Below are 25,206 nucleotides of genomic sequence, written 5' to 3'. Positions count from 1 at the left end.
ATATTGGTAGACTTTTGTAGGCTAAATGAACCAGAGACTTCAAAGGGATGAAAATGCCTTCTATATGGAGGAAATTTAGCAGAACAGTAATGTAGTGCATACATTTTTTTTTAATGAGAAAGGAAAATTTATTCCAAACATAAAGGAACACAGAAGCAATTGTAAGAGAATATTTTAATTATCTAGTAATAAATGAGAAAACTTGGCTAAAATAAAAAAGTTTCCCTAGGAAAAGATAAGTTACCCATATTATCAGAAATACGGATTTATTTTATTTTATTTTTAAAGATTTTATTTATTTATTCATGAGAGGCACAGAGAGAGAGGCAGAGACATAGGCAGAGGCAGAAGCAGGCTCCCTGCGGAGAGGCCGATGTGGAACTGGATCCTAGGACCCTGGGATCACAACCTGAGCCAAAGGCAGACAGTCAACCACTGAGCCACCCAGGTGCCCCAGAAATACAGATTTAAAGGAAAGAAGTATTAGTATTTGGCTGACCAGATAGATAGACCTCTGGCCAGCCAAATATTTTATATATACTCACAAAAGTCTTTGAATATTTTATATTATTAATTAGAAAATATAATTATAACATTAACAGCAAGCAATTTTTTGAAGGTTTATAATCAGGAGACAAATTACTGAATGATTAGGTAATCACATCTTCAGCTCTAATATATTAGGCCATATTTTTTTCACAATGACAATATATACTCCCACTAGCAATGTCCATGAAATTCTTAATGAATTTATACTTTTGATGTACTTAGGATATAAAGACAATTAAGATAGGGTTTTTTGCTCCCTGGGAGGGCAGTCTAGAATTGGGTAGCAAACATGGAGACATATACATAATACATTATAGCTCTAATACAGGTGGTGATGGTTCTGAAGAGGGATGTATCAGCTGGCCAGCTGAATACTGCCTGGTAACAGGGAAGTGGTTTTTCCTTATAGTGCCATGAAAGATGTTCCAGAATGCCAGTTTTGATGCCCTTCTCTGGCCACTCATGTGGTGTGCTTTTAGACTGGTTTGAAAGTTCTCCTCAAATTTATGCTTCTGAAATCTAGAATGACATTTGTTATTGTCAACAGGGATGTTTTACACTGAAATTAGCTGTAAAATTCTATATATAGTATAACTGAACATTTATGTTTAAGATTGGTAGTGATTTTTAAGAGTTAATCAGTAAATCCACTTGAGAAGAATGACTTAGTGCAGCCCCTGAAAGTAAAATAAAACCAAGGAAAGTATTTTAGGCCAGTAAACTTCCCAGTAGTATATGGGCCAGTGAACCATAGGAGACTTGATTTTTTTAAACCTTTTTTGCATATGATGCTTTCTTCTTACATCACATTTTATGCGATGATTTCCCAAGCTGATGGTGGCCTATTTTGTGATATTTAATATGTATCATGGAATAATCTAGTCCCAAGAATGAACATTAATAGTCAATAATAATTAACTAATATAGTTAATAATACACATGAATATTTAATAATTGGCAAATACAGCTAGTAAAATACATTTAAATTAATATTTAATTGTATTCAGTTTTCCAAATACATTTAACCCTAAATAAAAGAAATGAAACTATTCTACTTAGCGACCATCCTTCCTACTCATGTGATGTAGAGTAGTTCACCAAATGAGTGCTGTCTCACACTTCTGAGACCCAAAGGAAACAGATAGAAACTCTCATTGTTGAGTTTACCAAGACCAGAGACTGAATTGTTTGAACCCACAATTCTTCCTGGCCAGGGTCTCCTAAATGTGACGGACTTTTCTGTAATAACTACTTATAAAGAAGAATACCAGTAATAATAAAATGAGACTGATCAGCCACTTACAATATAATAGGAACTGTGCCAGGTCAATCTGCACAAAACCCTATGAGGTTGAGTTCAGTACAAAATATTATCCTTACTTTGTAAATCAGCAAACACAAATGTGAGTCAAGATGTAAAACTAAATGTCCTGACTTCTGCAGTTAGGTCCCTAACTAATGTATTGTGCTACATCCTATTATATAACTTGAGCCTCACAATAACTCTATGAGGAAAACAATAAAAGCTTTTATGTTAGTTTTACAGTCAAGGAAAATATCTCTTGGGGAGACTGATTTCATAATTCATTTACATGTAGCTGGGATTGAAATATGCTTTTAACATGAGCCAGCAGCAAAGGAACAGCATGTTTGAGAGGGATTTAAAGACTTCCTCCAGTGTAGAGCCTGAAGAAGCTGGATCTTACAGCTTGGGATGTGGTAGAGGGTGGAGAGAACAGCGCCAAAGCATAAATCCAGTAGCAAGCACCTGTGATTTGACTGGTACTTTGAGCTGGAGAGTTTGAATCCAGACTTTGCCACCTTCTTGCTGTATGATCTTCAGCACATCACTTCTTTACATCAACCTTTAGTTGCCTCAGTCAAATACAAATAACATTGTTCTAAAAAGGTTTTCAGAATTAAATGAGAACATATATGTAAAAGATTCCAGAATGCCTAGCATGTAGAGGATGCTTAATAAAAGTTAGTTTCCTTCCCAGTTGAGTGAATTTTTCTTTTTCTTTCTTTCTTTCTTTCTTTTTTTTTTTCTACAGCACTTATCTAGTCGACAGAGTGTCCAGCAAAGCACATCCCAGGTAAGCAGCTTAACTAGATCTCCCAGTCTTTTGCCTCAGCACTTCATTTTAAGAGATCACAGCATGGGAATGCATCAGGCAAGGATAGCCATCACTGACATCTTGATCATGTGATTCCTTTCGTCTAAATAGCCCTGACCTCCAAGCAGATTTGGCCATTCCACTCATTCCTCTGTGCAAATTTACATAAGCACAAATTAAAATAATATGGACTGGGAGACTAAAATGAATCCATCTGGAAGAAAGTAGAATGTCATTTAGAATGGTATCTATTACCATCTAACAATGTAAATCAAGTACATCATCAGGGTGACAGCATCTCCAAGGAATAACTTGGAGGATTTAGAAGTGTGTGACCTGGTGAAGATATATAATTCACTCATAAGTTGGAATTGCTGTTCCCATAGCTCCTTCACTCAGTTTACTTCTCCCAGCTGCATATTTGCTCACCTCAAACCAAGCATATTGATGCAGCACTCCCCTACTAGCAGAAGACACCTCTGTCTCTCTTCAGTGATCCCCTTTGGTAGTATGAAGAGAGTCATTTAGGTTTCATTTTATTTATGGTCAATATAGTGAATAACTAAAGTAGGAATCACTGTTTTTTGCCTTCCTCATTAGGTAGATACAATGCGCCCACGTCATGGGGAAGCCTGTCGGATGCCAGTGCCACACCACTTCTTCCTCAGCCTGAAGAGTTTCACCTACAATACCATTGGGGAAGACACCGATGTCTTCTTTTCCTTATATGATATGAGAGAAGGCAAGCAGATCAGGTAAAAGTTAGTAGAAGTTGTGGTGAGATTGAGACTGTATAAGGATGGTATTGCCTGGGTCATAAGCATTTCTGGCCTTCAGAGAAGATAGATGCACAGAGAAGGAAAAACAAGATAAAGTAACCTCTTACTTAGCTGGGAGTTTTGCCTCAAATCCCAGTGTACCTTGAAGTTGTGTGTGGCCTCTTTTTTATCCTATGCCTATTTCCATATGGAAATTCAAATCTCAGTCTTGGCTGTCACCACCTCAGGGAGAGAAAAGGATGCATTTATTCAGTGCCAGAGGAAACGCATAGGAGAAACACAGAATGAAGCAAATTCAGCAGAGGCCCAGCTCTAGAATGCAGGAAGCCTTGGCCCCTGCCTTACTACAGGTGGAAGAGAGGGTTCACAGGGGAATAGGCTAATGGTGTCTTCCTGTCTGAGAGCAGCCTCAGCCCTCAATGCCATTCCAGCCCTGCAAAGGGGAGAGCATCTTCTGGACAGACAGGAAGGTCGGTCTGACTCCATCATTCCTCTTCTCCTTGGATTGGAAATGAGGCCACAGAATGGGTCTGATACTCAGTAGACCATGTATCTTGGCAGAGCAGTGAAGCAATTAAACATGAGCAACTGCAGCAGCGCTTTCTTCTTGAAAGGTGGAGAGGAGTCAAGGAGACACTCAAGGCTTCGCTTTCATTACAGGCCAGCAAGGCTTTGATGGGGTGATATGATCATTGTAGCCAATTTTAGGGAGTCCAAACACTTCTCTGGTTGTCTTCCAGGTGGGGCAGAGAGAAAATAAACTTGGGGATACTTCTATATTGCTTGGAAACTTCCTGCATTCAGAGTGCTTTATGGGTCTTTTATTTTGCTTTTTTACATAAAACTTGAAAACAGGTGTCCATTTTTCCAAATGTATGTTATATATAGGAAAATTAAGAATGGAAGTTATAACAGTACCCATAAAAAGCAATTAATTAGCATGTTCCACAGTACCTTGACACACCTTGCCCTGAAAATTAAAGCACCTTGCTTCATTTTGGTATAGAGATAAAATGATGAGTTCATTGATGGGAGCATGTGGGTTTTCTTGTCATTGGTGTCTCCCATTATGTGTGTCTAGGAAAGCTGTGGTAGAAGGTAATTGTGGCAGGAATAGTAGCTACAGCTGCTGTGCACAGGCAAGAAAACTTCAGGCCAGGGCTATGTGGATGCAGATTCTTGCTGCCTCTGTATTTCTAGTAGGCCAGATTTGTAAACTTTATTACTTATTTTTGTATGTGGAAGAATTCTTTTCAAGCTAAGTTATATGAGAAAGCTCAATAAATGAAATAGAACTACTTTACTATTGGAGGGAAAAGGTAAATAATAGGAATCTCACTATGCCCTTTCCCCCACTCAGTGCTGTGTGTAACCACTGAAAGCCCTTGGATTGCAGTTTGAAAACCAGAGTACCCTACTTTATCATCCTTGAGTGCTAGTGTCTTCTCTTTCCATGATCCCAGTACATGCCCAATACATGCTTTATAGGGCTTACTGCACAGAGAAGATCCACACCCAGCAGAGACACCCCTGCTCTGGTTTATAATCCATGCAGGATCATAAGTGCATCATGCATCACTTATTATTTTATAATTGAGCCTCAAGAAACAATAAGACATTTTAAAAGAAGAAAGTAAAAAAAAATCTTTTGTAGAGTTGCTAGAAATGTTTTGCTCATTTAAAAATCCCTATTATTAGAGAACTATACCACCTTTCCATTCATATAATAAACCTGTAAGGTCCTTAGTTGAAAATAACCATTTACTTTTAGTTTTAAGAGTGAACTAATAAGCAGAATTTTATTTTATTATTTTATTTTATTTTATTTTGCAGAATTTTAGATCTAGGTTTTATTGGTAAGTGTTCCTTCTTCTTTCCATTAGCATTTGTATAGTTGTATAAGCCCTCAAAAATTTTAGTTCATTGAGCTGATGATACCAGCTAAGTTTGCTATCATAATGATTAGGCATATATTACTTCCTAGAAGCAGTTATTGGAAATCATGCAAGGTTAGGGATATATTACATTAGGTGCACAGAGTGTTGATACAAAGCAATCAGATTATCAATCAAACAGTGCTAGTCTAGTATTTGGTATTGCCAGGACACTCTCACCTCTGTGCCAAAAAGTATACGTGAGCAGGGGGAGCTGGCTAAAGAGAGGACCAGATGTTCCTGCACGCTGAGTCTCATTGCTGATCTTACAGGCAAACCTAGAGAGGCTCCCATGAATGACAAACTGCAAACCTGCATAGCACATCCTGATAGATATTGACTGATGAGTATTAAAAAGATCTGCAGGAAGGAGGAAACAGCAGCTGGTAGGGCCTTAGTAGCTGTAACTGGTTTTGTGACATTTTATCATTGTGTACAAAATCATAAATATTTAGCCTTGAAATCTAAATCTCCGATTAAGACCTCTCCCCTGAGCTTCAGAGTTTCATTTTCTTTTTCCTACCAGACATCTGTCCTTGGATGTCCCTCAGATATTTCTACCTCAGGATACCTAAACTTAATTCATTTTCTTTCCTCACACACATATTTCCTTTTGTGCTCCTTAAATCAAGTGAAAGGCATTATCATTTGCTCAGAGATCCATGTCAGAAACTTTGGCATCCTCTTAGGCTCCTGTCTCCTTCCCTTCTCAATTAATCGCTATATCTTAGCAACTTCTGTCTCCCGAATATCAATCAGATCACTCCCCCTACTCCATCCCTGTTGTCATCCCAGATCCTTCACGTTTCTACCAAATACAGATTCCCTGAATCTACTGACTACCCTGAGTTATTGTCCACAGCCACCACCATACTTAACCTTTTAAAAATGCAAACTTCATGTCAGCTCTCAGTTAACCTACAGCCCTTGTTACTTAATGTGATATAAAAGGACCAGCATGATATAATTCTATTTCTTTAACCTTATTTCCTACATCTTGGTGACTTAGTTGTCTTTCCTTAAACATACCTTGCTCTTTGATGCCTCTCTATCCTTGTTGGCTTGGTAATTTCCTGTCCATTGAAATTCAGCTATACGAAACCTTCCTCAATATTTATGAGTATAGTCCGGCCCTGGGACTTCATTGTGCACATGTTAACACCCTGTACCTAGCTTTATTCCATAATTAGATGTGAAATTGTAATTACACACATGCATGTAGATTTCCCCGACTGGAATAGGAGCATTCTTGTGGTCTTTGTACCATCCCTCCCACCCCCTGCCCCAGTACTAAGCACAGGACTTTGGATATTAGAGCATTAAATAAATATTTATTGAGTGAGTGAATGAATAATCATTCATCTGTCAAATAAGTACTGATCGAGAAATTTTTATTTAGTTGAATATTTTGGCAAGAATTTCTTGTTTGTGGGCCCCTGTAATAATTGTTTGGGATTTAGAGGTTAAAAAGGAATGTCCCTGACCCTGAGGAGGTCTGATCAGGGCACTACAGGATTTCTAGAAGGTGTGACAATATATTTTCCCAATTTTAAGTATCAAAGCTAAGTGGAAAAGTAAGATTAAGGCATATATATGTCTTACTGAGATGCAGCAAGACTTTAAGCACAATAAACAGTCAGGAAAAAACAAAAAATACAATCTTTTTAGATAGAAGCTTTTACTGAGTTTTTTAGGCTAAAAAAGTGAGCAGTCTTACGTAAATCATTGGTTGTTGGTTTTTTTCTAATCAATTACATATTAGACCTTGCTTTGTATTTAGAATTAAACTATAGTGTGGGAAAGAGATACAGTCAACTTTACCATGTAATACACTGAGAGAGACAGCTTTTTCTGTCATAGTGAGCTAGATCAGTTGTCACCAAGGTTTTGAATTCCATATTCAAAGAACAATTTTTTAAAAAAGAAGTTAGAGAAAAAGAGGATCATTGAAAGGCTGTGAAGCCAGGCTCTTGGAGAAAATGAAAGTAGTATAATTAAGAGTGGTCAGGATCTAGATAATGTGCTAATTCATTTGTTCAGCAGATATTTATTAATCATCTACTAGCCATTAGGATAGAACCTAGGGATACTGAGGTGAACAAGAGAAATACCTGCTTGTCTTCCTAGAGCTCATGATTTATAAGAGAGAACACTTCTTTCTACTAGAGAGATCACTAAACATATGATGACATGAATAAGTATATTAGTTTTAAAAATGTGATAGGTGCTATGAAGGAAAATCATGCAGAGTGCTCTGAAACCTCATGTGAATTGTAGTGAGAGGAGGCACTTATGGCATCCATGTTGAAGGCTTAAAGTATGAGTAAACAGAAAGAGTAGATAATGAGATCTAGACAGAAGGCCTGATGCATGGAAAAACTGTATTCAGAGAACTGAATGGCATTCAGTGTTGCTAGAATGTTGCAAATGAGAAAAGGAAAGAATATATAAAGAGGGGATTGAAGAGATAGTCAAGGATCAGATTATACAAGACCTTATTGCCATGAATGCATTTTGGATTTTATTGTAAATTCAAGAAGAGAAGATACTCAAGCACAAAAAGTAGCAAAGACAAAAGCATGAGTCAGACACAACAAAGACACCAAAGTATATATGCAGGTAATTAGAAGAGGTTATTAGAGACAGGAAGAGGTTTGTATTGACAGTAAGCTTATGAATAACCCTTATGAATCCTTGAGCAAGGGGATGCCATGAATGACATGCTGAAAATGATGAGTTGATATTATCATAGTGGTAATATATAGGTTAAATTAGAAAACAGGTAAGTTAGAAGCTGTTGCAGCCATGAAGTGATAAAGCCCCAGGATAAGGAAACTAGTAGTAAGATAAGAGAAGATAGGGCATCATGCCCAGCCTTGTTACCTCTATAGCCTGACTTCCTATTGTTCCCCTTGATCACTCTACTTTATACTGGCCTCTGCTATTCCCTGAAATATAACATGTTTCTACTTTAGGGCCTTTCTTTGCATCTGCTATTTCCCAGATATCATCACGGTGCTTGCATCCTCACCTTCTTAGGTTTTTACTCAAATATCATCCTTTCAGGCTTTTCCTGGCCACCCTATCTAGAATTGAAACTATCAGGGATACCTGGGTGGCTCAGTCAGTTAAGCGTTTGCCTTCAGCTCAGGTCATGATCTCAGGGTCCTGGGATCACCACCTCCACATCAAGCTCCCTGCTCAGCAGAGAGTCTGCTTCTCCCTCTCCCTCTGCACAATCCCCCACTTGTACTTTCTCTCTCTCTCAAATAAAATTTTAGAATTAAAATCATCATTACCCGGCAGCCCCAGTGGCCCAGCAATTTAGTGCCGCCTTCCGCCCAGGGCGCAATCCTGGAGACCCGGGATCAAGTCCTGCGTTGGGCTCCCTGCATGGAGCCTGCTTCTCCCTCTGCCTGTGTCTCTGCTTCTCTGTGTGTGTGTGTGTGTGTGTGTGTGTGTCTCATGAATAAATAAATAAAATCTTTTTAAAAAATCATCATTACCACCATTTCCCACATACACATGCATATTCTCAGTGTCTTTTCCTTGTTTTATGGGTTTTTTCTTTTTTAGCACTTAGCACCATCTAGAATACTAAATAGCTTACATATTTACCTTTTTTATTATCTGTTTTCCATCACTGGACTGTAAGCACTATGAGAACAGATTTTTTAATCTTATTCACCAGCAAATCCCCTGAACCTAACAGAGTATTGGCATTTGGTAGGTACTCAATAATTATTTGCTGAAACGATTAGTTCTACTAAATGTAACAATAAACTTAGTTATTCCTCTTAATCACTTTTTCTATTTCTAAAACCTGTAATTCAGTGGGTTTGTTTTTTTGTTTTGGTTTGTTTGTTTGTTTGTTTTACTTTGGAGACAGAGAGTGGTGCTATAATTATTGAAGCCAGCTGAGTGAAGGAAATGAGTTCAATTTGGGATTTGTTGAGTTTGAAGTGATAACTAAATAACCCACAGGTCATGTGGTGGGGGCATCTGGGATACAGGTAAGATGTCACAGAAATGAGAATTTTCATGGGAATAGTTTCTGCATACAGAAACAAAGCTATCTGAAAAAGTGAGAACATGTGAGAAGAGCAAAGGGCAAAAAAGAGAATATTTCAGTCATTAAGAAAACATTTTATGTATACCTAACATGTACAATAATCTACTGCCAAATAATTTAGAAAGTCATTTAAGGTTGGAGAATAAATGCCAGTGAAAAAGAAACTGAACACAACTGGAAGCATCATAGTACTTGAATTCAAAATATATTACAAAGCTACAATAATCAAAACAGTATGGTACTGGCATAAACACAGACATAATGACTAATGCAACAGATCAGAGAGCCCAGAAAGAAACTTACACATAAACAGTCAACTGATCTTTGAGAAGGGTACCAAAAATACACAGTGGGAAAAGGATAGTTTCTTCAATAAATGGTGTTGGGAAAACTGGATATCCATATGCAAAGGAATGAAATTTTTCACACCATTCCCCAAAATTAACTCAAAGTGGATTAAAGACTTAATGCGTAAGACATTAAATCTTAAAACTCCTATAAGAAAACACAGAGAGACAGCTTATTGACCTTGACCTTGGCAATGATATTTTGCATATGACACCAAAAACACAAGCTTTTTTGCAAAAAATAGACAAATGAGATTATATCTGACTAAAAATTTTATTCTGCACAGCAAAGGAAGAAACAGACAAAAAAATTAAAAAGCAGCTTTATGATATTGGCAAAAATATTTTCAAACCGTGTATCTGGTAAAGCATTAATACTCAAAATATATAAGGAAATCCTACAGCTCAGCAGTGAAAAGAAAACCCATTTTAAAAATGGGCAAAGGAAAAAAAAATAAAAATAAAAATAAAAATAAATAAAAATGGGCAAAGGAACTGAGTAGACATCTCTCCAAAGAAGACATACGTATGCATAAGCAATAGGCTATGAAAAGATGTTCAACATGACTAATCAACAGGGAAATGTAAATCAAAATCACAGTGAGATATCACCTCACACCTATGAGAATACCTATCATCAAAAACCAAAAGATAACAAGTATTGGGAAGAGTGTGGAGAAAAGGGAACCCTTGTACACGTTAGTGATGTAAATTGGTACAGCCAGTGTGGAAAACAATATGGAGATTCCTCACAAAATAGAAAATAGAATTACCCTATGATCTAGCAATCCCATCTTTACATACACACACACACACAATTTAAATTAGAATCTCAAAGAGATAGCTGTACTCCCATGTTCATTGAGTATTGTTTACAACAGCAAAGACATGGAAATAACCTAAATGTTCATCAGTGGATGGATGTATAAAGAAAATGTGGTATATACGTACAGTGGAATATTGTTCAGCCTTAAAAAAAGAAAGACATACTCCCATTTGCAACAATGTGGATGAACTTGGAGGGCATTATGTTTTGTGAAATGACCCAGACATAGAAGCGCAAATATTACGTGATACCACTTATATGAGGAATCTAAAATAGTCAAACCCATAGGGGCAGAGAGTAAAATCATGATTGTCAGATCCTTGAGGGGGAGAAGGAAAATGCAGAGGTATTCGGTACAAAGTTCCAGTTACATGAAGTAAGTCCTAGAGCTTTATGTACAGCATAGTGTTTATGGTTGACAGTACTGTGTTGTGTTTCTTAAAATTTGCTAAGAGGGTAGATCATATCTTGTATTTTTATCTCACACTATAAAAAATAGTAATAATTAGAGTGGGAGGAAACTTTTAAAGGTGATGCATATGTTCATGGCATAGATTGTGGTGCTGGTTTCATGGGTATATACTTACCTACAAACTCATTCAGTGTATACATGAAATATATACAACTTTTCATGTCAATCATACTTCAATAAAGTGATTAAAAAAAGAAATATGGGGCGATGTGAATTTTCCTAGCAAGTGTTGCACCTGATAACAATCTAAGAGTTACTAGCTCAAATGTTATATGTATCACATAACCAGTATGACAAACATTATTCATGCTCTGAAACAGAATTTTCTAAGATAACCAGTGATCTTATTACAGAAAAATAAAATTATCTTTCCTTCTGAAGAAAAAAAATAGGAGGAACTAACCTTACTCCCTTCTTTTTTAAATGGCATTTATCACTTCCTATATTCTACATAGGTTAGTCATTTATCATGTTTATCACTTAACTGTTTCCTCATTTTACCTTTTTAAATAAAAGCTCCTCCTGGGCAGTGATGTTTTTATTTTGTTTACTGAGGTACCCAAGTGCCTAAACCAGTGCTTGCCACCTATTAAGTGCTCAATAAATATTTGTTGAATAAATGAGTGTAACTATCTAGAATGTAGCAAAGACACATAAGGAGATGAAAAATGAGGGATCCCTGGGTGGCGCAGCGGTTTGGCGCCTGCCTTTGGCCCAGGGCGCGATCCTGGGGACCCGGGATCGAGTCCCACGTCGGGCTCCCGGTGCATGGAGCCTGCTTCTCCCTCTGCCTGTGTCTCTGCCTCTCTCTCTCTCTGTGACTATCATGAATAAATAAATAAAATCTAAAAAAAAAAAAAAAAAAAAAAAAAAAAAAAAAAAAAGGAGATGAAAAATGAAAGAAGTATTATGGGACATGGAGAATAGAATGAGAGTATAATAAACACTAACTAGAATCACAGAACAATAGAAAAGAGTGAAAATTTTCATTACTGATGAAAGACATAAACGCACAAATAAAAGATTGCTTATTTGCTTTGCTCTCATAAGATTTTTCCTCAGGAACCATGCACTCTTTGACAGTTGTCAGAGGATGGAAAAGCCAAAGTTGTTAAATAGAAATTGTTCTCTTCCCCACCATTTCACTCTATGGTGATGGTGAATTTAGAACATCTAAGTTGGGCCCAAATGCTTTGTTCTTAATGGATATAGTATAAATTGGGGAAAGACATGAAGCTCACTGATGATTTATGGTGTTTTGATTAAAGGTGTCACCACCACAACAATCAAAAAAAACTTTTGAACTAATTGACTTTTTTAAAAAAATATTTTTATTTATTTATTCAGAGAGAAAGAGAGACAGGCCAGAGACACAGGCAGAGGGAAAAGCAGGGTCCATGCAGGGAGCCCGACGTGGGACTCGATTCCGAGTCTCCAGGATCACATCCCGGGCTGCAGGCGGCGCCAAACCGCTGCACCACCGCGGCTGCCCCTAATTGACTTCTTATTTATTTATTTATTTATTTATTTATTTATTTATTTATTTATGATAGTCACACACACAGAGAGAGAGAGAGAGAGGCAGAGACATAGGCAGAGGGAGAAGCAGGCTCCATGCACCGGGAGCCCAACATGGGATTCGATCTCAGGTCTCCAGGATCGCGCCCTGGGCCAAAGGCAAGCGCCAAACCGCTGCGCCACCCAGGGATCCACCCTAATTGACTTCTAAAGAAAGCACTGTTGGACACAGATACAATTAAAATTTAAGAAATAAAGTTGTTCACAAACCCCTAGATTCTCTAATCCAACATAGAGTCAGATGTGACCTTAAGTACGGTCAAAGACTGCCATTGACAGTGCACATTACTCTCATGGAAGAGCCATGATACAGCTGTTTCTTTAGCTACCTCCACATTGCTGGCCTTTGTGGGCAGCTGCCTAAACATTGCATAAATGTTTGTCGGTGCGTGGATGCCTTCCTGTGCCCCTGTTTTGTTGAGTACCTCCTCCATGTTTACACATCAATTGTTAACAAACCAGATCATTGGCAAGTAGCCCCTCACCCCCCAAAAAATGAAAAATAAATTATTTACATTTTGAGATTGGGATGCTAGAAAAAGAAAAATAAAGTAAACCTAATGAAAGCAGAAGAAAAAAAATAATAATAGAACTTAAAGGGTCAATATAATAAAAGCTGATTATCTGATATACCTTTTTTTTTTGGAAAAATGCCTATTCAGATCCTCTGCCCATTTTTTAATTGGATCACTTTTTTTGATGTTGAATCCTGTTAGTTCTCCATATATTTTGGATACTAAGCCCTTATCAGGTATATCATTTGCAGATATCTTCTCCCATTCTTTCTGTAGGTTGTCTTTTTGTTTTGTTGATGGTTCCTTTGCTGTACAAAAGCTTTTTGTTTTGATGTAGTCTCAGTAGCTTAATTTGGTTTGATTTCTGAGGAGACATATCAAGATTTGGTTTGACTGAGGAGACACATCAAGAAAAATGTTCTGTGGCTGATGTCAAAGAAAGGACTGCCTGTGTTTTTTTTCTAAGAGTTGTATGATTTGTTGGTATGGAACTGTTGGTGAGGTTGCAAATTGGTGTAGCCACCGTAGAAAACAGTATGGAGGTTCTTTAAAAAACTTAAAATACAATTACCATGTAATCCAGTAATTCCACTACTAGATCTTTACCCAAAGAAAATGAAAACACTAGTGAAAAGCTATATGCATCCCTATGTTTATTGTAGCATTATTTACAACAGCCCAGATATGAAAACAACCCAAGTGTTCATCATTAGATGAATGGATAAAGAAGATGTGGTATGTGTACACATACACACACACACACAATGGAATATTACTCAGACATTAAAAAGAATGAAATCTTGCCATTTGCAAAAATATGGATGGACCTAGAGGATATAATGCTAAGTGAAGTAGGTCAGACAGAAAGGACAGGTTACATAATTTAGCTCATATATGGAATTTAAGAAACCAAACAAAGAGACAAAAAAAAAAAAAAACAGACTCTTAAATATAGAGAACAGACTGGTGGTCACCAGAAGGGAGGTGGGGAAGGGGAGGAGTGAAAAAGAAGATGAAGAGTACACTTATCTTGATGAGCACTGAGAAATGTATAGAATTATTGAATCATCTTATGGTATACCTGCAACTAATATAACACTGTATGTTAATTATCTTCAATTTAAAATAATTTAATAGGCATACCAATAGCAAGAGTAATCAAGAAAAGAGACACAGATAAGCTATAAATATTAAAAATTAAATGGAACACATTTATTTAAATTGAGGTAAGGTTGACATAGCATAAAATTAATTATTTTAAAATGAATAGTTGAGTACCATTTATTATATTCACAGTGTTGTACAACCATCACCTCAGTCTACTTCCAAAATATTTTCATACCCCAAAAGGAAACCCTGAATCTAAAAAGCAGTTATTCTTTATTTCCCTCCTCAGGCCACCCTTGCTTATAGCTCTTGGCAGCCACCAGTCTACATTCCATTGTTATAGATTTATGTATTCTAGATATTTCACATAAATCATATCATATAAAAATATGTGATCACTAATTTCACGTATAATATTTTTTAAGGTTCATTCATGTTGTAGCACATAGCATCAGTACTTCATTTCTTTATATGGCTAATTAATATTCCATTGTATGGATATGCCATGAATTATTTATTTGTTCATTCACTGTTGAATAGTTGCACTGTTTCTACCTTTTGGCTATTGTGAATAGTACTACTGCAAACATATATGTGTATGTATTTGTTTGATTGCCTGCCTTCTATTCTTGTAGTTAAATATCTAGAAGTGGAACTGCTGGGTCATATAGTATTTCTATGTTTAACTTTTGAGGAACTGCCACACTGTTTTTCACAGAGATGTAACCATTTTACATTCCCACCAGTGATGTGTGAAGGCTCCAATTTCTGCATATCCACAGCAACACTTGTTCTTTTCTCTTTTTTTTTTTATTCTAGCTATCCTGCAGGGTATGAATGTGAATTAGTACCTCATTGTGGTTTAATTTGCATTTTAATGGTAACTAATGATGTGCACATCTTTTCATGTATTTATTCCCCATTTGTATATATTCTTTGGAGAAATGTGTATTCAAGTTCTTTGCCTATTTTTAATTAGATTACTTGTCCTTTTTTCTTAGAAATTTAAAATATATTTTTAACTGAATATTTTGTTTTCAGTTTTTATTTAAATTCCAGTGAGTTAACATATAGTGTAATATTAGTTTCAAGTATAGAATGGTGATGTGTCACTTACATAAAACATCCAGTGCTCAGGATCCCTGGGTGGCGCAGCAGTTTGGCGCCTGTTTTTGGCCCAGGGCGTGATCATGGAGACCCGGGATCGAATCCCACGTCGGGCTCCCGGTGCATGGAGCCTGCTTCTCCCTCTGCCTATGTCTCTGCCTCTCTCTCTCTCTCTCTCTCTCTGTGACTATCATAAATAAATAAAAATTTTTAAAAAATCCAGTGCTCATCACAAGTGCCCTCCTTAACACCCATCACCCATTTAGCTCATCCCCCCCTCCTACCCCCCCAACTCTCAGTTCTCTAAGAAAAAGAGTCTGTTTTATACTTTGCCTGTCTCTTTCTCTTCCCCTCTATGTTCATGTGTTTATTTCTTAAATTCCACATGTGAATGAAATCCTATGGTATTTATCTTTCTCTGACTGACTGACTTTGCTTAGCATAAAACACTCTTAGCTCTACCCACATCTTTGAAAATGGCAAGATATCGTTCTTTTTGATGGCTGAGTAATATTCCATTGTATAGATATACCACAAGCTCCTTTTTTCCAATTTCTTTTTTTTTAATTTTTATTTATTTATGATAGTCTCACAGAGAGAGAGAGAGAGAGAGAGAGAGAGAGGCAGAAACACAGGCAGAGGGAGAAGCAGGCTCCATGCACCGGAAGCCCGATGTGGGATTCGATCCCAGGTCTCCAGGATCGCGCCCTGGGCCAAAGGCAGGCGCCAAACCGCTGCGCCACCCAGGGATCCCTCCAATTTCTTTATACATTCTTCAGTTGATGGACATTTGGGCTCTTTCCATAATTTGGCTATTGTTGATAATGCTGCTATAAACAACCAATTTTTAAAAAATTTCATTCCAGTGTAGTTAACATACAGTGTTATATTCGTTTCAGGTGTACAATATAGTGATTCAACAATTCCATATATCACCTAGTGCTCGTCATGACACATATACTCCTTAATCCCCATCACCCATACCCCAATCCACCTCCCCTCTAGTAACCATCAATTTTTCTGTATAGTTAAGAGTGTGTTTCTTGTTTTGCCTCTTTCTCTTTTTTTCCCTTTGCTCATTTATTCTTTTTCTTAAATTCCACATCTGAGTGAAATCATATAGTATTTGTCTTTCTCTAACTTATTTCACTTAGCATTATACTCTCTAGCTCTATTCATGTTGATGCAAATGGCAAGATTTCATTCTTTTTGATAGCTGAGTAATATTCCATTGTGTGTTTGTATGTGTGTATGTATGTGTGTGTACACACACACCCCATCTTCTTCATCCATTCATCCATTGTTGGACACTGGGCTACTTCCATAATTTGCTGTTGTAAATTATGCTGCAATAAACATAGGAGCCTTTATCCCTTCAAATTAGTATTTTCTTAATCTTAGGGTAAATACCCAGTAGTACAATTACTGGGTCATGGGGCAGTTCTGTTTTAAATTTTTTGAGAAACATTTATATTGTCTTCCACAGTGGCTGTACCATTTTGCATTCCCACCAACAGTGCACAAGTGTTCCTTTTTCTCCACATCCTCACCAGCACTTGTCATTTCTTGAGTTTTTAATTTTAACCATTCTGACAGGGGTGTGGTGATATCTCATTGTCATTTTGATTTGCATTTCCCTTGATGAGTGATGTTGAGCATCTTGTCATGTGTCTGTTGGCCATCTGTATGTCTTTGGAGAAATATCTGTTCATATCTTCCATTCATTGTTCAATTGGATCATTTGTTTTTTGGTAGTTGTATAAGTTCTTTATATATTTTGAATACTAATCCTTCATCAGATATGTCATTTGCAAATATCTTCTCCCATTCCATAGTTTGCCTTTTAGTTTTGTTGGTCATTTTCTTTGCTGTGCAGAAGCTTTTTATTTTTATGAAGTCCCAATAGTTATTTTTGCTTTTGTTTCCCTTGCCTTGAGGACTTACCTAGAAAGATGTTGTTATGGCTGATGTCCAAGAAGTCACTGCCTTGGCTCTATTGTAGAATTTTTATTGTTTCAGGTATCACATTTAGGTTCTTAATTAATTTAGAGTTTATTTATGTGTATGGTGTAAGAAAGTGGTCCCGTTTCATTCTTTTTCATGTAGCTGTCCTATTTTCTCAACACCATTTGTTTGAAGAGACTGTCTTTTTCCCATTTCATTCTTGCCTCCTTTGCTGAAGATTAATTGACCATATAATTGTACGTTTATTTCTGAATTTTCCCTTCTGTTCCATTGATCTATGTGTCTGTTTTTATGCTAGTACCATACTGTCTTGACCACTATAGCTTTGTAATATAACTCGAAGTCTGGAATTGTGATACCTCCAGTTTTGTTTTTCTTTTTCAAGATTGTTGTTTGTCTTTTTGTTGAGTTGTAAGAGCTCTTTGTATTTCCTGAATACTAGATACAGATATATAATTTGCAAATATGTTCCCCATTCTGCTGGTTGTCTTTGCACTTTCTTGATAATGTCCTTTGATGCACAACAGTTTTTAATTTTGATGAAGTCCACTTTATCTGTTTTTTTTTTCTTGTGTTGCTTGTGTTTTTGGAGTCATAGAACACATTTTTTTAATTGTATACCTATACTGTGAACAACTTGACATCAATAAACTTGGGTTCATATATGAGTGTTATTTTTGTAATAGCAGATATCTTGAAGCAGTCTAAATGTCTATAAGTAGAGAGATAACTAAATAATAGTATAACCTTTGAAAAGATTGAGGTGAAAGAAGTGAGAGAGGAACTGAATTAATTTTCAATTGTTGCACAGCAAAGTATAGCAAATTTTATGGATAAAAGAATACCAATATTTTTAGTTCACTATTATGTCAGTTAGAAGTCTGCCAAGACATGACTGGGTTCTCTGCTCAGGGTACCACAAAGCTGAAGTCAGAGTGTCAGCTGGGCTGCATTCTAGTCTGAAAACTCTGAGGGGAATATGGTTCCAAGATCTTTGGTTGTTGTTGGCAGGATTCAGTTTCTTGTAGTTGTAGGACTGAAGTTCCATTTCCTTGCTGGCTTTCAGCTAGGAGCTGCTCTCAGCAGCTAAAGGTCACCTGCTTTCCTTGCTATGCAGCCCCTTTCATCTTTAGGTTATCAGCAGTGCAGTGAATCTTTTCCATGCTTGGAACCTCTGACTGTCTTTTCTGCAATTAGCAGAAGAAAATTCTGCACTTTTAAAAGATTCATGGCACAAGTCGTACTCACCCAGTCAGCCTCCCTATCTTGCATTCAATTGTGTCATATAACATAACCTAATCATGAGAGTAAATGCCACCATATTTACAGTCACAGGGATTATGAAACTCCAAGATTGAGGAGGAAATTTTGGGGGACCATATTAGAATCTGCCTACAGCAGGGATTATCTCTACATCAACCTGTTCTATATATTTTTAAAGTTAGTGAAATATTCTTCAGTGAAAACAGCAAGTTTACAGTTGTATGTTTAGTATGGGTTATATTTGTGGGGGTCAAAAATATATGTCTGTATGCATATAATGTACATTATAATCTTCAATAATTTTTAAGGGACTAAAATTCCTAAAAAGAATTCTTGAACTGACAGACATTTAAAGTTTTGGTAGTGATACTTTCTTAAAGTGACTGGCAACTTTCTTAGGAGAGAGACAATTATAGGAAGTTATAACAAACACTGACTTTGCTATATGAGTAGATAAATAGACCAGAATGTTTCATTTATATTTCTCCCCTTCATCAAATGGCCAGCTCCAGATGTCAGTGTGGAATATACATCTGCTTTGTGTTAAGTGACAATTAGGTAATAGAAGAAGAAAGCCTATAAAAGGCCAGAGTTTAAAATGTCCTTTGTATTTTTCCCCAATATCATAGGTTCCCCGTCTATAAAAGGAATGCATTGCCTTAATTTTTTTCTGAATACATATCTGTTAAGATCATTAACCGTTATCTTAATCTAGTTAATAATTACCACATAATTACCTCCTCAAAATAGTACAAATAATTTTTTTTTTAGAATTGAATTTGTGTTATGGTTTATATTTGGTTCTGTATGGATTCACTTATTCTATTATGTGAATTTCCTTTTTCATGCAAGGAGTGTTATTGGGTAACTAGCTTATTTTTTGTGTACCTCTGGTTACATGCTGGCCCTCTCTTAATGTGCCTAGTTTTCTTGCTGGCCCTTTACCAATTTAGCAAAGTGCTCTAAATTCTCAGGGTACCAGTGATTGATTTCATCACTCAACTGGCTTTCCCTAAAGAGCCTTCCGTATGCCAGATTTTTCTGCTAGGCTTTGGGAACACAAAGTTGCCTTCAAAAACTTCATCTTTTCTTTATTATCACATGAAAACACTTATGTTAGCTATCTTCTCATAGCTGCTGTGCAAAGCAAGCTAAAATGCTTATTTATTATTCTCCTAGAGTTTATTCAGCTTTTGAATACCCTTGTGTGGAATTAACTTTTTCTTGAAAATCAGCTGTTTCTATAGTTGAAGTACAGAACTCTCCTTGAGAGTCCAGTGTGCTACTCAAATGAGATAATTTGCCTCTGTGAAAATCTCAGGTGTTATGGAGAGGAATTTTCTTTTAAAATGATGTGTGAGAATTTTGTTTATTAAGTCAAACAGTTTTGCTTCCCTCTGCGAAAAAGGTCATGTCTTACAATACAACTGGATCTTACTGGCAGGAGCTCAGACAGCCAGTGAGGGACCTGAAGTTCAGTCCTGGTCCTTCCACTCAGGGCCCCATGGTATGGTCTACCCTCCTTTAACTTGGTCTGGGACATAGCCTCCAGCTCACTACCCAACATTCCACTCCCCACCTCTCCCTCTACCCCCCACCACCACCCCACTCCCAGTCCAAGGATTTTCCTGTGAGTCCCAGGAGAAATAAGAGGAGCTAGTACCCTGGCTTAGGTGACTGTCACCATCACTTTCCTTTTCTATTCTGATCTCTAGAGTCATTGTCAATATGCATATCTTCCTTGGATATTAGAGATCTATGGATATGAAAATTAGCTCACTCTCTCTCATATAAAGAAAGCCAGGGACCTGTGGATGGAGAAACCCACACACAAATATTTGAGTGAATCTCTATATAATCCTATTATTTTGCAAGTTTTTTCATTAATATATTTTCTTATGTAACACAAAATTGAAAATATGGAATGAATGTAAATCTGGTTTAAACCTAATATATTTCATTCCAGTGGCCAAGCCAACCCAGCATGCTTTCATATATATGCCCAGGGCATCAGGTCTTGTTCAGAAACGTTAAAGTGAAAATCTGCTAAGGAATACACAAAGTGAAACTTCCTTTAGACATGTACTTTGGTCTATGGTTAAACCCATGTCTTTTTTCATCTGAGAATAACATTAGAAGTTGCCAGTGGTTATCATGCTCTGAGTTTAGCTGTCAGGCGACAAAAAAATTTTAATACAGTGTGTTACAGAGTTTAAATGAAAACAGTTAAAGAAATGGTCACGTTCTTTAAGAAGATCTTTGTTTAGAAGAAATTTGCTTTCTGCTCTATTTAGATGATAATGCACAGTGCAACTAATGCTTCTGACCTAAGTTCAAAAAAACAAAAAATATCCCTGCCTAGAGAGGCTTATGGAGAATTAAGGGGTACCAGAAGTAGAAGTTATAGTAGATTGGTGTAGTCGTTTATTTATAAATCAGATATTTAATTTGCAGTTACTATGTGCTTCCACTGCTACAGTCTCTAGAGATATGGCAGTGAATAGAACACACAAAAATTCCTGCTCTCGTGAAGCTTACGTTCTGGTAGCAGGAGTCAGTCAATAAATAAATAAATAAAGTGTATAGTATATTTGGAGGGGTAAATGTTATTTTAATATAAAGAAGTAAACTGTAAGGGAGTATTTGCTATCTTGAATAAAGTATTCAGCGTAGGTCTTACTGAGAACGTGAATATAAATACTATGGGGCTGTCTTCCAGGGGAAAGACCTCTTGTCTACCATCCTCTCATCAGTGGATCTCAAAATGACTTCCAAATTAATAAGGTGGAGCCAAGGGATGAAATTATATCAGTTTCCTTACCCTTGGCCAATTTAAGGATAAATAAATAAACTAGATAGATAGATAGATAGATAGATAGATAGATAGATGAGAAATGAGGGTGCCTTAAAGGTAGAACTATGCTGGTTTCATTTCTGTTGTGGTGGTCTAACAGGCAAGACCTCTCACGATTACCTATTAACACTGGTTAAAAACCAAAAAACAATCACCTTAAGGTTCTGCAGAATGAACAAAAGCAGGCCAATATTGGAGGGGAGTAAAAACGTGGAGAGAGGAATCAACACATGTTGAATTTCCTGCTTTTGTGGTTTTTGTCTGAGTATGGTCTCAGAACACCATGGGGTAGCTAAAACTCCTGCAGAAAGCCTGTCATATTTTTAGTCTGAGGAACCAAGGGATGGAGTCTAGAGCAAGCATGACCACTGCAGAGAGTATTGGAGAGGAGAGAGTGTAGGAGATGGACAGTCCCAAATTCTCTATATGAATTCTGCCCATGTCAGCAGGTTGATTCCTGAACCACAAATAGGCAAGAAAAACTCAAGACAGCAACTTAAGGCTGAAAGAAAACTGAAAACTGATATTTGAGACTTGTCATCAATCATAGGAGAAACATTACAGATTAAGTCTAACCAAGCTAATTCTTATTAAAACAAAAATACTAACCCTCTTGAAACTATAAAAGAATCCAGCATCTCCATAGCACAACAATTACAATGTGCAAGATACAGTCTAAAATTTTAGGACATGACAAAGATCCAGAAAAATGCAACCCATTCTTGGGTGAAAAGGCAATCAACAGAAGCCACTCCTGAGATAACTCAGATGTTGAAATTATCAGATAGGGCTTTTAAAGCTGCTGTTATAACATATTCAATGAATTAATAAATAGTAAAAATCTCAACAAAAATATAAAATACTTTTTTAAATAACCATATGGAAATTTTATAACTGAAAAATACAATATCTATATTAAGAATATCTGGAATAAAAATATCTCTGGATGTGAGGTTAATTGAACCAAGAGATCGTAGCAGAGAGAATCGGTGAATATAAATACCAATATGAATTATCCAGTCTAAAGAAAAAAGAAAAATATTGAAATGTAGCAAAATAAACAACAAAACCATAGGGTGACAATTTCAAAAGGCTCACACTGAAATTTCAAGAGGAGAAAAAAAGAATGGGTCAGAGAAAACATTTGAAGAAATAATAACAAATAACTTCAACAAATTTGGTGAAAGACATGAATTTACAGATTTAAGAAGCCTGTTAAACACCAAACTGGATAAATGACACATAATTGTCTAACTACTTAAAACCAAAAAATAAAAAAAATACAGTCTTAAAAGTAGCTAGTAAAAAATGTCACATTGTATACAGGGATACAGGGAAAATACAATTCAAGTGATTGTGGGCTTCTTATCAGGAACTATAGAGACCAGAAGAAAGTAGAAAAACATCTTTTCCCACCTCTGTGTCTGGGTACATGGTATGGAGTTTGTTCCTCTCCCTTCTTTGTGCTTGTGGTGTCCCTACCATTTGTGGTTAATTTGAAAGGTTAGTCTCATTTCTGACCACATCTCTACCCTTCCAACCATTTTCAAGGTGGCGTATGCTCTATGCTTAACTGTGGAGAGTCTGTTCTACCAGTCTTTAAGTGGTTTTCTGGGTTAGTTACACCACTATGGCTGTTATCTAGGTATATCTGTGGGATAAGCTAAACTTAGGATCTTCCTACTCCAGCCTCTTCCTAGTCTACTCCCAGTGTGAGGATTTACATAAACATTTTACATATAATGCAATTTGTTTATCTCTTGATTTTAGCTTTTGCAATATAATTCTTTTCCAAACCTTTTCAGACTTCTTCCAAAGTAGTTCAACTGAACCACTAGACTAAGTTTTCATCTCTAACTTCTCTTTACTAATTTTCATATGATTATTTTTTTTTTAGCAGTGAGAGAGGACCCTATAATTAGGGCTTCTGGGAGCCACTGTTCTATCCAGTATGTGGTCTAACTCCTACTGTGTTCTTGATTTCCTTCACTTTTGTGGTCATAAGATTATAATCATCACATCCCCCCTCATTTTTATTTCAGATATTTTTTTGCTAATGTCTTGTAACCTCTTCATGTTTCCAAAATGCACCGACTGCAGACGTTATATTTCTACTGACAAATCTCTAATAGCTTGCTGCCCTTCAAAACAATAGCTTTCAATGTTGTCATTGCTACCTATCCTACACTAAGCTATAAAGAGATTTACAGAATTTCCTTGCATATCAATAAGATCAGTAAACCCTGGTAACAAGACAGGCTTCACTGGAAAACAATCTCATTATCCATTATGCATGTTTTATTAAGAAAAATAAACAATTATTTTTGTGGTATATTAAGACAGTGATAATAAATGGGATTAATAAACAACTTACCCTAGAAAAAAAAAAAAAAGAAAAACATCTTTAAAGTGTTGAAGAACAAACACAAAATTATATATCTAGTGGAAAAAGTCAAGAATGAAGGCAAAATAAAGACATTTTCAGATAAAGAAAAAGAGAGAGAATATATCACCAGCAGAATTGCACTTCAAGATATGCTAACCAAAATTCTCCAGGCTAAAGGAAAGAATTGGAGCAAAACCCATATTTTCAGAAATGATTGAAGAACACTGGAAATGGTAAATATATGGGTAAATATAAAAGTTTATTTATCTTCTAAACTTTAAAAAATACATGACTATTAAAGCAAAAATAACAGTTTTTGAAGATTTATAATGTATGTACATGTAGTACATATGACAACTATAGCAGAAAGGATGATGGGGAATGGTAATATAGCCTCTAAAGTAGAAATTATTTCTACCTTTTATGTAAAATAGGAAAATATTAACACGAAATTTATCATGAATAATTAAGGATATATAAAATAATACAAAGAAGTATAGCTAAACCCAGAAATAGAGGTGCCCGTGTGACTCAGTTGGTTAAGCAGCTGCCTTGGGCTCAGGTCATGATCTCGGTCCTGGAATCCTGCCCCATGTCAGGGTCCCTGCTCAGTGGGGAGCCTGCTTCTCCCTCTGCCTTTCCTCCTTTCTTATGTGTGCACGCTCTCTCTTGCAATTTAATAAATAAAATCCTTTAAAAAATAAAAATCCCATAGGTAAATTAAATGGAATCCTAAAATATTGCCTAGAAATATTTTGGTCCTTTGTTTTTTCACATTCTAAACTACATGTTCATGGTGTCTTAAAAGCCAACTCCACATTAAGAGAGTATGATTTTAGGTATAAAAATTTCAGGTATAGGGCAGCCCTGGTGGCTCAGCGGTTTAGCGCCACCTTCAGCCCAGGGCGTAATCCTGGAGACCCAGGATTGAGTTCCATGTCAGGCTCCCTGCATGGAGCCTGCTTCTCCCTCTGCCTGTGTCTCTGCCTCCCTCTCTCTCTCTCTCTCTCTCTCTCTCTCTCCTCTCTGTATATTCTCATGAATAAATAAAATCTTTTTTTTTAATTTCAGGTATATTCAAAATGATAAGAATTGCTTCTGTGGCTAAATTTAATTAGTCTTTATTAGAAAATTGCTAGATTGTAGATGTCAAAATCATCAAGACACTAGAGAATAAAACAGAGAACTTATGGTAGAAGGAAAATCCTTTGTGAATAAAGTGGCAATAACTTTTGAGCAAGTTTTTCAACTTAAATTGAAAACTAGAAAATTGCCACGATACACACACATTAATTCCTCCCTCACTTCTATTTTGAGTATTATATGTGCAACCCA

At 36.5% G+C, this 25,206-nt stretch overlaps 1 protein-coding gene across 16 annotated transcripts in view; it reads left to right on the top strand.

Moving 5' to 3' along the window:
* Nucleotides 1-25,206, top strand: part of DOCK3 (dedicator of cytokinesis 3) — a 508,844-nt gene that overhangs the window by 339,686 nt on the left and 143,952 nt on the right. For 15 of the 16 annotated variants that reach the window (XM_035702455.2, XM_035702450.2, XM_025456001.3 and 12 more), the window contains 2 exons: nucleotides 2,604-2,645; nucleotides 3,267-3,421. In XM_035702455.2, coding sequence (XP_035558348.2) covers nucleotides 2,604-2,645; nucleotides 3,267-3,421 — 197 coding nt within the window. Of the gene's footprint in view, nucleotides 1-2,603; nucleotides 2,646-3,266; nucleotides 3,422-25,206 lie in introns of those variants that run through there. The other variant, XM_035702458.2, reaches the window with a different exon arrangement.

Source organism: Canis lupus, chromosome 20 (genome assembly GCF_003254725.2).
Source record: "Canis lupus dingo isolate Sandy chromosome 20, ASM325472v2, whole genome shotgun sequence".
In the NCBI taxonomy this organism is placed as follows: Eukaryota; Metazoa; Chordata; class Mammalia; order Carnivora; family Canidae; genus Canis; species Canis lupus.
The sequence above is the reverse complement of the archived record's forward strand: the minus strand, read 5'-3'. Positions and strand labels throughout refer to the sequence as shown.